This window comes from Hoplias malabaricus, chromosome 14 (genome assembly GCF_029633855.1).
Source record: "Hoplias malabaricus isolate fHopMal1 chromosome 14, fHopMal1.hap1, whole genome shotgun sequence".
NCBI classification, from domain to species: Eukaryota; Metazoa; Chordata; class Actinopteri; order Characiformes; family Erythrinidae; genus Hoplias; species Hoplias malabaricus.
Genome location: NC_089813.1, coordinates 24,009,056 through 24,024,016, shown reverse-complemented (window position 1 = coordinate 24,024,016; position 14,961 = coordinate 24,009,056). Strand labels below are relative to the sequence as shown.

The window sequence follows — 14,961 nt, the reverse complement described above, 5'->3', positions numbered from 1 at the left end:
GGCACATTAAATGAGCAACATATATTTACTGTGCTAAATCATAAAATGACCAGTGTGTGTCATCAGAGATAAAGGAAATGCTAAGTTTAGTTTATTGTCCTTTGAGAAATGTCTGTTCCAGCAGAACTATGTTTGTGTTTTGGCCTGCACACTGCCTATTTTAGGTAGAACAGTATCCAAATAAGAAGCTGGTAAATAATGACGTTAGCCTAGGCCCACTTAACGTGGAAAATCTGAATAAGAAAATTGTAAATAAGCAATAAAAACAAAATAGCAACAAGACATTTTTGGCATTCACTAGTGTATATAGATAATTGAATGAAATGACGTGCAATTTTCTGTGTAAGTTGGTTTATTATGGCATTTTCTTGTTAGCTAATTTCATGTAGGTTCGGTGTCCTCAACCTGGCAGACCACGTGTCTGAATCTGGGGAGGAGGGGGAGGGAGCAGAAGACTTTCTTCAGTGTTTTGAATTATCATGTTGGTAGCCATTTTAAACAATTGCTGTCAGTATTGCAATTTGCTCCTTTAACGTGTTATGTGATTTGTTCCTTGGACTTTTTACAAATTTGGAGTCTACAATTTTATACCATTCAAAGCCAAATTATGGTGACCTTTAAGGGCAAACACATACATGAAAAGTAACGTGTGGTTCAGTATTAATTTTGTATGCTGAAAAATGTTGCACCTACAGTAAGTTTCATATCAAATCACTGAACGACTGAATTATAGCTACTGATAATCCATGTGAATCATTGAGTCAGAAATTCGGTTAGTTGAATGTGACAGCTCTGAAGAGTCGATTCTTTAATGATATGACGTCACGGTTCAGGTGGGGCCGCGGAGCTGGCGGCGCGTGCAGGAGAGCGTGCGACTGAGTGGAGAGGAAACATGTCCGCCACAACCGCCGCACCGCAGCACAGCAACAACAACGAGGAGCCCGGGCTGAACGGTAAGGCTTGTTCTTTATTCCGTTTCTGAGCTTTTAACATGGGCTTCGTGTGCGTATCTAATTTGCTCGTGTTGTTTTCTGTCTCATACTATCTTTGTGTCTCGGGTTTTTAACGGGATTATGTAACGCCTTTGTTTCCCTTCGGCTGTATCTGGAACTTCCGTCTCGCGCAAGCAGGGCGGGGTCGAGGCGGGAAAACAAGAGCACGTCATTTAAGGCGGTACCAATAGGAACGCTCACCGCGAGCGAATGAGGCTTGATTGACTGTACGTTGACCAATTGCTGATTAGCGTTCTACAGGAGGCGGGGCTTTTAGGATACAAAACAAGGCAAAGGAGGGGGAAGAGGAAAATGGAGGAGGGGGTGGGGGAGTGTAAACAACTAGGCAACTGTTACAGTTTCATGGAGAATCTTCAGGGATTATTTAAATATTATGTGGGATTTTTCTTGCTCTAAGATTCCATGTTTTACTCCTGTGTCCTTACAGCTTTTAAAAGATGTTGAACATTTTTTTGAGTTGTTTGTTTTCACCGGAGTCTATCTTAGCAGTGGCATCCAATGGCGTTTCATCATCATTCAGAATTGATAAATAATATGTTTAATTTCGAAAACCTTATGCCCATTTGTGACACTTTTGTATATTTAAGCTTTTATCTTCATTAAAATATTGATACCTGATTTATAAGGGAAACAGGTTATTTCTCTAATATTTGCTGTAATAGTCATATGGCAAAAGCTTATTATCTGGAATACGTTTAAAGGTGATCATATTATGTTGAAATGAGTCCCTTCTTATGTATAATACATTGGTTGAATAATTCCACAAACTTGCTGTGGCTTGGAGGCAATCTGGCATTGATCAGAAAATGTTATTTTTTCTCTTTAGCAATGAAAGTTGAAATCTAAAATAATGAATTCCTTTATGAATCAGTTCCAAGCTATTTGCATTAGGCCAGTCCCTCACTGTTGCCCTTTACTGAGGTTAACACAGTCCTGTGTACTTGGTCCTTTACTACACATCTTCTATACCAAGAAAAACATGTAATTGGTTATTCCTTTTTAAATACATACACTACGTTTTGTAATAATTTGGCATTCACTAGCTAATCTTTACACGCATTCATGTTGCTGTGGTCTTATATATAAAGTTAACAATTTTGACCAAATCTGGTAGAACATGTTAGCTTTTCTCATTATATAAATGTCATGTACAATATCATACCAATCTTGTAACTGAGGGGAGTAGTCATTTGTGAAGGCAGATTAGAAGGTACTTGGGCTCAAGTGTAATTGGCCCATCAAATGCAAAAGCTCACACACTGAATGTTAAGTGAGGACAAATCTGCCAGTATTTTTTAAAGCTGCACCAGGAGCTTTTGAATACACCACACAGACTAACACAGAAAATATTTGTTATGCACTGTATTACCTTAAGTAAAGGCTACACAGTATAATTTAAGAAAGAATGTCTGAAGTGTTTCTCTACAGCAACAGCTTACATAAGTCGGGTGTGGATGTGTCCTTTATGTGTAAAAAGACTGAGTTGAATAATGAAGTGTTGCATCAGTCTGTGTAAGGTTTTAGTTGTAAATGGTATTAGTAATAAGTAATAAGTAGTAGTTCTAGATTTCCCTGTGTTTAACTCAATTTGAGTCCACTCCATAAACGAGGAAGAAAGGGACATGTCCACACTTGTTTCTGACTAGAGCTTGAAGTCTTGGCTTTGTGTACACAGCCTGCTTATGGTGTGCAAAGTAACCATGGTTTTCTGAGTTTTGAGCCAATCTCTCTCAATTTGATGACTGTTATTTATTCATGGGAGTGTTTAAAGCTCTCGTGTTTTTCCTGTCCAATATCATAGCTTATTCAATAAAGGAGATTTGTAAACATGGCATCATCGCAATGCTTCCCAGCCCAAACTGGGTTTTGAGCCACTGTGGGAGGCTTAGTGACCTTCCTGGCATATACAGACAGAACTGGGTTACAGAGACAGTGGGGGATGAATAGAGAGAAGGAGAGAAAAAAGAGAGCAGTTTGATTTACCTCAGCACAGCATGCCAGATATTATATAATCCTCCCCTCCCTACTCTGGTCCTGTGGCAGATTCCATTAAAGCTGGTTTGCAAGCAAGGGCCAATGCAAAACATCAAGGGAAGCCACCTAAAATGCTTTATGTATTTGACTTGTAGTGCATCTGACTGCCAAACTGTTGTGTAATTAGGGCTGTCGCTATAGACGCAATACCGTAATACCGTGCTATTGTCCAGCCAACTGCCACAAATGGCAAGAACCATCATGACTTTTTTTTGCATGCTATTTTTGTTTTACAATGTAGTGTGTGTAATGAATGTTAAATAAATTGGTTTAATTTAAGTTGGTTTAACACAAGTGTTGTTTTTTCCCCCAGTTGTTGGTATCTGAACTTCAGAGGCTGAACAGTCTTCGTTTTATAAAATGGTCAAAATGGCAGCAAACCTAGCCGTATTACTAGGACTGTAATTTTTTTTACTAAAATATATATCACAATATATTTCTTAATCTCAGTCAATATAATTCTAATATTGATATGAACAACATGGAAGCCATAGAATAACTGCCAAGAACAGACAGGAAACATGACATCACCATCAAACATAAACATCTTGGCTTTGTCAATATTATTATTTTTAGTCTAACTTTAAAATTGAGTGCAATGACAAGTGCTGTAAATAAGTTATATTGAAAATGTGTTTAAAAATAATTGTTATTGAAACATTTTATATTGCATTATTATATTGATGTTTAATTATTGTCCAGCCCTATTCAATACCAAATGCAACTTCGCCAGTTTGGGAACACTTCGGTTTTCAACTAAATCAAAAGGGAGAGCCAATTTAGATGAGGCAATATGCAGAATTTGTGCCAGAAAGATCACTGTGAAATGGGAAAATGTGAATATATGAGATATCATCTAACTACCTACCATCCAGCTATCAAAGTCCAACTGCCTTCACTAGCACCAAGTCATAGAGCAGCCTAAAAAAGGAACAATTCAGGCTTGTTCCAGGTGACAGTTCTAGAATGCAGCACTAGAATCAGGATATTCTGTCACCCCGGCAGCCCTGTGGGTTTTGCTCAGAATCTGTTTGCAAATGAAGTTAAAATTATTTAATAATAATGTTAAATGTATTGTTTATTTATTTGATGTTTAAGTTTTGCACTCAAAGCTCCTCGAGGCTCCTTTTTAGCAAATCTGTTTTGTCAGTTTTCTACCAATGGATTGGTGTGGCTTAGAATGTCAATGTTACCGAATCCTAATGCCAAACATTTACTTGACATATGATGATGTACAGTATGATATTTATGCAAAGATAAACTCAGTATGATATTTTCTTCATATTATGAAGGTCTAATATAATAATCTCATAGTCAGAATAAATAGTACTATGGGACAGCTTGGTCAGTAAAAAAAAAGCTGGACAGCACAGCAAGTCTTGGCTCACTGGTCCTTTGTTAGGCAACTGGACAGAGTGTATTCCTGAGGATTTTATTGTTTTAATGCAGGGTGACAACTGATGCCTCTCTGATGAAAAGCCAGTGGAATGCTGGACTCATGCACTGCCATGGCAACAATTCCTGCTGTGGGAAAATACAAAAAAGCCCATAAGTTTGGTGATTGTGAGAAAATGAAAAAATTGTGTGAGATGAAGGACTCAGCTCCAGATGTCGAAGAGAAGATGTCAACCTATGGTTAGCTAAGGAAATTTGCCAGCCCAGTTTCACTGTAACATTGTTTGCTTCATAATAATGGGACCATACCAGAGGCCCTCTCTTGTTTTTTAAGAACTGTTGGCCTTTCATGTAAATGTCAGGTCCTCTTTGCTTCTGCTTCAGTTCTGTTCAATTGGTTTATGACTTTGTCTCACTACTAGGATTTGTGCTTTTGCAGTATGGTTTTTGCTGCAGTTGCATCCTAAATTTTTTATTTTAATAATGTCTTAAGTTGGTTTTTTTATAATTGGGAAATGGGTAAAAATTTTGCTCTTCATGTAATGACTCTGGCTCTGTGTGAGGTACTTCTGCCTAAAGACAGTGTTGCTTAGCAACAGCAAGGGTCAGACAGTACCTAGACATGTCTCATGTATATGCTAAAGTAGAGTGTAATTTGTTGTGAATTGACTTCAAATGTTTATAGTGTCAATGTCTAATGTACTCTATCCTGGTTTTCAAGGCTGTTCCTCTGGAGCCCCCTTTTGAGCAATGGCTCGCATTTTCATATGACCTTTACATAATGGAGTCAATATTGCATACAATGCCACTTTGTTATACTAGAAGGCATTTTGATTAAATTTAAATTAAAAATAAGTCGAAACCAGCAAAACAGTGGTGCCATATTTGAAAAAAAAGAAACATTTGAGTAGCTGTGTATGCAGTGTATTTTACTGGCATATTCGCTCAAATTAACCATTTAAACAGGCAATGGAACTAATATCAAACCACAGGTAAAAATTCATTATTAAAATATTGACACAAAGAGCTGACTTTCAGTCAGGTAGGTGTGACTGTTTATCAAGTTACACTTGTTCTGTGTTGTTTACATGCATTCTATAACTGGTCTTAATTTATCTTTTTATGGTGATGTTATATATTGTTATAATGATATATAATTATAACATATGCTTTTATTGTCCAGCCTTGCATTTATATGAACCTTGTTGACTGAAGACACGTAAAATGTGACCATTACTTTCTCAGGCTCCTGGGTGGAGTTGGAGTTGAATGGGAACACAGGGACTGTATCCCAGCAGCTGAGCCCAAGCTTGGTGTCCTCTCCGGGCAATGGAAATGAAGGCGAGACCTCCGCTCCCCTGCAGACAGTGCCGGAAGTGGAGGAAGAGAGCCTTGCTGGAGGCCTTGAGCATGTCCCCTCATCCTCTTCCATACATAATGGAGACATGGAGAAGATCCTGTTGGATGCCCAGCATGAGTCCAGCCCCAGCAGCTCCTCCTGTAACAGGTTAGAACAGTGAGATGGTTAAGCCAACAAATGAATTCACCAACTAACCCATTTAAGCAAGAAGAGTGCAGTGAGAATGGGAAGAGAGGCAAATGGCGCATGTTGCTTCTAGGACAAACTTGTTTTTACCAATAAAGCCACTTGTCAGGACAAAACAAACTTTAGGTCATTTAGAACTGGAGATTAAACCCTTCCAGTGCCATATTTAACTTACTGACAGTACCCCAGACATCCTCGTTACTGCCCTTGAGGATTTGAAAGATTTTAAGAGGTCATAAGAGCTTTTAGGTAATCCTTGATTTTGGTATGCTTTTAAGATTAGATAGTATCCTGCCTCCCAGAAATCACTTCTCACTGATTTGCTAAAATTGTAAGCAGTAGCATTGATTAATAAGGGACAATGTGCTTAAATATGATGCCATTTGTGGAGTGGAAAAGAAAAAGGATAAATATTAATTCCAAACAGTAGAGTCAAACATTTTATCAAATTCAGAAGATGTTTCCTTACCATCTGCTACCTCTCTGGTCTGTTGGTCATCGGTCAAATGTGTTTACGAAGCCCCAGTGCCTGTAAATAAGTAAAAAAAAAAAAAATGTCTCGGTTTGCTAGGCTTTTTCTCTCTCTTTTTGCTCATGGGAGAGAAAAGGCATCTGTAGTTGTTTTAGACTACGGAAAGAACACCAAACTTTGAAACATGTCAACCGAGATGAGGATATTGCTCTATTCCTGCTCCATAGGTGGGTAATATTGACTTATTTTTGCTGTTTCTGATCACTTAAGAGAGAAATATTTCCAAATTCGGGAGACAGCTAACTACATTATTGAAAGTTCTACAAAACTAAACAACTCAAGTTACAAATGAGTTCTTTGGTAATTCAAATTCAAAGTGAATAAAAATGTACATGCAAGCTAAACTTCAGCCGCATTCACAGCAATCATTTTTCTTTTCAAACATACCATTCCACCTTAAACCTTAACGTAAACAACCCAGAGAGAACTGTGTTTCCACACAATTTTAGATGTCTCTTTTAACAGCAGTTTTCTTATGTTGTTGTACATCTATACACATTAATACAATACACACAAACTCAAAATGGAGGTCTGGCTCAAAAGTTTGTTCAACATCTGCTTTTAAGTGGTCTGAAAATAGTTCAGGACATGATCATATGTGTAGACAAGAAGCAAGATCAGAGGCTAGAAAAGCATAAATATTTTGCTTGTCTATATCTAACCAGTTCTGTGTCGCATATATAAAATGTGTCCTTTGTGTACTTGACAGCCCCCCTCGACCACACAGTCCTGAGCATGATGAGGGTTTGATCACCTTTGATGTGGAGATGCCCAGTGAGAGGGATGTGCAGGTAAGACTAAAATTACTACATTTTATCTGACTATAGTCCATGATGTTTCTCAGTAAGTGCATTTTCATCTTTACTATATTTATTACTGAATGAATGAAAATGCTAAATATGTCCAGTTCTGTTTAATTTAATTACAGGTCATAGTGAAAACTAACTGACAAAAATAATTGTAGTCAATTCCAATTGCTAATCAAGTGGTTAAGTAAAGGCCATTTACTTCATGTTTTTAACCTGTATATTACAACTGTCATTGTGTAAGGAGTGATCATTTCCCTCCATCACCTAAGTTAGTTGTGTTTCTGTTACTGTCCGTAAATACTCCAGTCTGGTTGCTACTTTTCTTTCTCTCTCTCTTCTTCTTCTACAGTCAGAGGATGACAGCATTGAGAAGGACAAAGAGGACGACATCCTCATGAATAAAGGCGAGAGCTGGGTGGCAGACTGGTCCAGTCGACCTGAAAATATACCTCCCAAGTAAGTAGCCTTTCTCTGAATGTAGATAACATCATATGCATGTACAAACCTGAAATTTGAAAATCGGCTTGAATGTCCTGAGTATATGGAATAAACCACTGATCATATTTTCCACGTTATGATATTTCTGTGAAAAAATCAAGACAACCACATTGTGTTTACATTGCTGTGTTGCAGTTTTTACATGCTAGTATACTATGAAACCAGGGGTGAACGCTTAAAATTTATAATTAAAAAATGGCAAGATAATTAAAGAATGACTTAATAAGCTAATAAACATAATTTATAATTTTGTGTCATGCTGATGCCACATCCTCACCAGAACATCAACACTTACCTAGAGCATGCTGGAAAGGAATATTCTACATTTGAAGAGCTGCATGTGCTACTCAATATATTAACAGAATAATTTGTGCATCCCATTCAACAGTGATTTATAAAAAAATGTTTTTTTTTTAAGGGAATTTCAGTTCAGACATCCAAAACGTTCTGGTTCAGTCTCTCTCAGCATGAGAAAGACTGGTGCAATGAAGAAAGGAGGGGTTTTCTCAGCTGAGTTCCTCAAAGTCTTCATTCCATCTCTGCTACTGTCCCACATTCTCGCCCTAGGACTTGGGTGAGTGTCAACACAAGTTACAAACCTGACTGTTAATCTGACCTCATTTAGGCAAAAACCAAGTTTGATGGGAGACTGCTGAAACAGTTACAGAAACTTAACAAAGAATTGAAAGTTTGGTGAAAGTTTAGATAAACTTATAAAAAAATTTGTAATAAAAGTGTATGTCTTTTTCTTTCTAGGGTCTACATTGGGAAAAGGCTGAATACACCTTCCACCAGTTCTTTTTAAAGCTCAAACTCATACCAGTGCCTGGAAGTTCCATGAGACGCAGTGATGGCAAACTTGTGTCTAAACATCTCTAGATACTCTTCGTCATTCTCTGCTCCCCACTTACTCTCACACTCTCTCATCCACATGTCATTACCTCTCTCTCTCTCTCTCTCTCTCTCTCTCTGTCTCTCTCTCTCTCTCTCCCTCTCCCTCCCTCCTCATCTTTCTTGTGTTTATGACCTAAAACCAGAAGAAGCAGGGAAAAGATCTATTTGTCAATCTAGTCTTGTGTTGATGTTTTACTCTTATGCTGTTTGATTGACTTGTTTTAGGTGTTTCATCTTGCTTTCATATTTTAACATGTAATTAATAATTAGTAACTGACTTTCTTTTCCTTTACACTGGTATGCATGGCGGACAGAAGTAACATCTGTGGTTCCCAACACTGATACCGCTACTATAACAACCACCAGCACATTACAAACTATTTCTGTTTATCTACACAGTGTGCTTTGTACCTATGATTCAGATGTAGTAGTTTTGTTGGTTTAGAAACGCAGAGGTTAGAAACTGGCTGATGTTGAAGTTGCGATATGAAGTAGCCTAGAAGATTCAGTATTCAACACTTATTTAGTTTAATTTGAAGCACCTTTAGACAAAGAGATTGTGTTCTAAGAATTCCAATTAAGACAGACATGCTGTCTTTGGAGCCAAGCGACTCCTTGTATTCCGTTTTATTTAGTTGAAAAATGTATTTGTTTTAAATCATTATTAATTTAATCACAGTTTTTGTGGAAAGCTGAATGGCCCTTAAGGATTTTTTTTTATTATTACTTTGGTAGATTTACATTTCTCAGTTTCTTTATTTTTGATAGGGTTAAACTGAGAATGTTAAAGATTCCTTACCATTTTATATATTATGACTCCTTATAATCAGATGACTTTTGCTTCACATTACATAATGTTCAGTTGTCAGTTATGTTCAGTTATATAAATTATTGATCATGATAGTGGACAAAATAGCAGTTGCTCTTCTTAGAAAAACATTCACTCCATTCCCTCTTACCAGCATGAAAGAGTTTTCAGTCCACAAGTGGTCATCGTTTGGTAGAGAGCTGGGGATCTATGCTTTAATGTTCCAGTATGGAACAATCTTTCTGTATTTGGGAAATATGTTTTAGGCATAAACAATGAAAAGTCATTTTATAATATGAATATAAATGAGGAGAGTAACTGAGGATTTAGGAGTTATGGGAAAAATGATGACACAGATTTCCTTCCATTGAATACATCTCTTAATGATATTAAAGTTCTACTTCTGGAAAATATAGGCCACCAATGTGATGATCCTTACACATTTAAATAGAGGACTCAGGTTAAGATTTGCTAGACTGATCATGGTACAACTCAGTGGAACCTGTGCATGCTCTTCCTAATTCACAAGTAAGTGATCTGTGAGACACAACTGCAGTTACTTTTCAGTGGATGCATGTCATGCTGTTTTGGACCAGTCTCACAGAAATAATCTACTATGCTTATTAGTGCCAAAGGGTCTCCACTGTGATGTTTATATCTGTAAGGCCCAATGACAACACATACATACAATGCATTATGTATACAATGACCCTTGTGACATATATCTGATTTTGTTTAAGTCTGCTTGTTTCATCCGAGTTGGTTTTCCTGTCATGGTTACTCCAGTTTGACATTGTCCAACACCATGTAATTTTTTTTTTTGTTGTGAAGGCCTACGTTAGTTATGTGGGATTTCTGTTATACTCTGTCATATAACTATGTAAATGAAATGTGGGTGTGTGTGTGCGTGGTTTTTTTTTTTTTTTCTTTCTCCAATCACAACTCAAACGTACAGTAAGTGATTTTGTGACTGCATTTAAGTACAATTTGATGTACCATAATTTTTATGGTTTCAAGCCAAGGTTTAATGCCAAAAATCGTATTGACACTTACATTAATGTCATTGAATATTATATATTACAGGAGACCATATGTTGTGTTGTATATATTTAAGTAAGTCACAGATTTGAAACATTCAAGCATGAATCTAGTCAACATCTTAACATCACATTGTACTTTCTGATGCATGTGCTGGGTAGATCTCATCAATTCAAAGCTTTTACCTCAGTTATTTACTTCCTTGGCATCAGCCACAATTAATACAACTGTGAAAATATCATGGCTTATCAGTACACTGCCGTGATTCCTTGTACATGCGTATTCTGGTCCTGATGGGGAGTGAGTGATCTTTTCATAATGCCTTGAGCATTTGTTTGCACCTATTCTGTCCCTCATTGCATTAATACAATGTTTCTAGCTTAGGATCTGCTTAGAACATTGGAACTGTTCCCTGAAGTGGAACAAAGAACTGTGAATTAAAAAATGTTGTAGCTCATTACAGCAAGATAAACTAGGCCTACCCTGTATTTAGAGGGTGGAATTCTTATTGTAAAAATTACGCACATTATTTTTTTCCTTTGATCATCAGTTGAGTGACTGGAATATGTTCGGATTGGAGGGCAGGGCCCTCATGGTTGACATCCCCTGGCTGTGTTTAATTTGAAGTTATGGTAGTTATAGAAATAATGAAGCGAAATCATTTAGTTTCTTTTTATTTTTCACGTATTATAGGAAAAAAAACATTAAAATTCCAAGTACAACCCAACATTCTCAAGAATGCATGTTTTTATTTGTTGTCATTTCATTCATATGCAGTGTTTTGTTTTTCTCCTTTTTATGCTGATGTGGATTCAGTGAATGTAGTGAAAATTCTTCATATTAACCAATGGAATCAAGCATATTCTTACTAAAACAACACAAGTATTCATGGAACAAATGGTATAGACATAAAACCCAATGAATGGCAAGCACAGAGATTCTGAGGTAGAATAGATTACGTTCTTTTTAAGAACAGTTTTATGTTTGTTTTTTTATTAAACAAACTGAAGATGGCAGTAGTTAAAATGAATTCCTGCAATGATCATGTTTTTATCCAGTAAAATTTCTAATCTGCACTTCAGTACTTGTTTAACTAATTATGAAGTTAAACACACAGATGCTTATATATGAGTAGTGAAAAGCATAGATGCATAGAGATGGATGTAGGGTCCTAATCTGATTAATGCATGCACGGATGTGTGTTGTGTGTGTGGAATGTGTGAATACATTCATTTGAGTGATACAAACCCTCCCTCAAGTGCTGAATGTGAATGCATGGCTCTGTTGGTGCACTGTGACATTGAGGTTATGTTTTTTGGTACTCTGTCCCAGCAGATGGGCAAGCATGTGTCCTGAAGTCTGGTGATGGTCTCTCCTGTCCTGATGCATGGAAAAGGTATGGAGAAAACATGGTATGCATGGCACAGGATGAGCATTCTTTTATATACAAACATTAAAATGAAATCCTACCAGTTAATTGTTTAAAACGAAGAAAACACTTTTTTAAAACTAGAGAAAAAGTCAACATTATTTGATAGAGTTCACACCAGTTCCGAGTTTAAAGAGGACTTAGAATATTAGGGGCCCTTTCAGTATATTGCAGAATAGAAATGTGCACAATCTGTGAATGGAACTGAGATTTCATCTCTCATTTGTGTTGTGTTTCTATATTTTATTTTATATTCTTTCAAGTTCCAGAGGAACTCTGTCCCTTATTAAGTCCATGGGTTGAGTAATATTTACTCTTTTATTTATTGCCAGCATCTTTGCCACATTTCTCAGCCTGCCTTAATTATTGCATGCTGGAACTTTGTCCACAAAATGAGCCATTAAAATATTAACATATATTACACAACACATTTTTAAAATGCTATGTTCAGAAATGTCTAGGTACATGGTCATCCAAGATTTTTTTCTGAAACTCCTGTATTAACAGGAATTTAGATATGAAGATTTAATGCTGAATGATTAATTTTAGATCACAAACATTAGTCCAACTTACACCAGAGTTATTAGATTGTGCGGTATCATTCCACAGATTTCAATTTGTATTCTATACTGCTTTAGCCTACACTTGATATTGGACAGGGAGATCTTAGGCTCATGTTTGGCTTCTTTAGAGTGTCCTATTTTAGTGGTATATGCTTTTCTATGGAGATTAAACATAATATGTTTGTGCAGTTAAATTTCATCAGTGATGGGTGCACCTTAACATCGCAGAATTCACTAATTAGAAGAAATATCTTTGTAGTTTTGGGCTTACAGTGAATTTGACAAAACATGCAAATTGTGATTGTTAACTTTACCATTGATTTTAGTTTAGGATGCTTAAAAACTGTTTGTTACTTCTCTTTAAAAATTCTGTTTAAACATGGAGAGTGTTCTGAACCCTTACATAGCCCAAGCATTTTAAGGCAGTCATTTGTAATATATGTAACTGATGATTCACTACACTTGTAAAAGGACTGTAATTCTTGTTTTAATTGCATTAAAAATAGTGAATATGGTGATTTTCTACTTGTCTCTGCGTGTATGCTGTGGGAGATGCAAACAGACAAATATACAAAAGACCAAATGTTTATAACGAAAAATATAAAAACAGTTCAAAACATTATAAATAACACTATTCGAGCAGTCGAGCAGTCAGTGTTTTATGTAAGTGGAATTATCATAATCTAAGACGTAGCAAAGCATGTTTTGAGTCAAGGTCAGCTTCTTACCCTAGACGTTTGGCAGGTTCTGTGTTTTGTAGGCAACAAAAAAATAGATATGCACAATACTGCCTTCTTATGGTGAGACCGAAAGGGAGGAATGAGCACAGAGCAGCTGAATGTAAGTAGTTCTTATTAAAAAAAAACACTCGTGTGCGCTATCATTGATTCGGCTCTAGTAGTCTGTGCTGGGGTGATTTATACCCTGCCAAGTGTAACTCGTCATTGAGCAAAGTGATCTTTGCTTAAATTTGGAGCTAGTGCAGTTCATCCCATTATGATGACAATTATTTGCTATGGAGATTAATTATAGGTATTCAGTTAAACACATTACCGCGGAATTTACTCAGTAGAAAGGATGCCTGAATGTGTTTTAATTGCAGTACGTATGCAATCCTGCTGGCAAATTTATAAATGTACAGCTCCACTCACTATTTGGTTAAATCTTAATCTACGTGTGGTTAATTTTGGTCTTGCGGTCGCGGAAAGACTGAAAATATCCTTGCATGTGTTTATTGGTGTGAGGCTGCTTCAGAAGACCCTAGCAGCAAGCTACGTAACCCATGGCAACCATAGAAGCCCTGAGGGAGGAGCCTGTTGTGTCACATCTCCATGATTGGCTGATATCAGGTGTTCTGAGGTTGCATGTGCAGGGATGAGGATGCTGTGTGTGTGTGTGTGTTTGAAGTACGAGGTTGTGGATATACCCTTATTAAAGCATATTAATGTGTTTTATTTTGCTAAAATTTTCTCTCACATGCGTAACTGTGAATAGATGGAAAAATTCATTCATTCATTATCTTTAACCGCTTATCCAGTTCAGGGTCGCGGTGGGTCCAGAGCCTACCTGGAATCATTGGGCGCAAGGCAGGAATACACCCTGGAGGGTGCGCCAGTCCTTCACAGGGCAACACACACACACACACACACACTTTTGAGTCACCAAGCCACCTACCAACGTGTGTTTTTGGACTGTAGGAGGAAACCGGAGCACCCAGAGGAAACGGAGAAAACACACCAAACTCCTCACAGACAGTCACCCGGAGCGGGAATCAAACCCACAACCGGTCCCTGGAGCTGTGTGACTGTGACAGTACCTGCTGCACCACCATATTTAACTCAAATACACCCCTCCCTTCAGTGTTCCTTCAAACACTCTGCCCCTTGTTGCTATTTTTAAAAAATATTGCTTCTTTTCATTTTTCAAAAATCTAAACGTTATAATACAGTTTACATTTTGAGAAATTAATATAATTCCTCTTTATTCATTATCCTGAAGAGTGTGACACAACAGGTGGAACAACATAGAGGGGAAGTCTTAATCATGGCACAGGAAAACTGAATATTTTAAATTTAAAAGCAAGATGTCTATGGAAATCGTATGCATCTGTTTTTAGTGTGTTATATATTTTCCATCAGCATCCTTTATCATGGTGTCTGTACACTACACACATGGCACAAAAACAACATGCCCGTAGTTTGATTGTAACTAAGCCTGAGAAGTAAACAGCTTTAAATCGGCTCTTTTGGTCAAAGACTGGTGCACTAATTGTTAAAGCAGCATTCCCGGGGCTGATTTAGGATTTAGGATTTAGCGGCTCTACAGCCCACCACAACTACAACTAATGTAAGGCGGCGATGAAGGGCGGGGCGCTGCGCATGCGCGGTGACGATTCTCCGCCG

At 37.2% G+C, this 14,961-nt stretch overlaps 1 protein-coding gene across 1 annotated transcript; it reads left to right on the top strand.

The window, feature by feature from the left end:
* The first annotated feature begins 846 nt into the window (after positions 1-846).
* bnip3la (BCL2 interacting protein 3 like a) lies at positions 847-13,071 on the top strand. Its single transcript, XM_066644157.1, has 6 exons — positions 847-953; positions 5,688-5,949; positions 7,230-7,311; positions 7,679-7,785; positions 8,246-8,401; positions 8,584-13,071. Exons 1-6 carry the CDS (start codon positions 893-895, stop codon positions 8,630-8,632), a joined length of 717 nt encoding a protein of 238 aa, XP_066500254.1. The 5' UTR covers positions 847-892; the 3' UTR covers positions 8,633-13,071.
* Positions 13,072-14,961: the final 1,890 nt, after the last annotated feature.

Coding starts and splice junctions, on each gene's coding strand:
- bnip3la (XM_066644157.1), top strand. CDS start 893: ATGTCCGCCACAACCGCCGCACCGCAGCACAGCAACAACAACGAGGAG. Junction 954..5,687: donor CGAGGAGCCCGGGCTGAACG/GTAAGGCTTGTT, acceptor TTACTTTCTCAG/GCTCCTGGGTGGAGTTGGAG. Junction 7,312..7,678: donor CCAGTGAGAGGGATGTGCAG/GTAAGACTAAAA, acceptor CTTCTTCTACAG/TCAGAGGATGACAGCATTGA.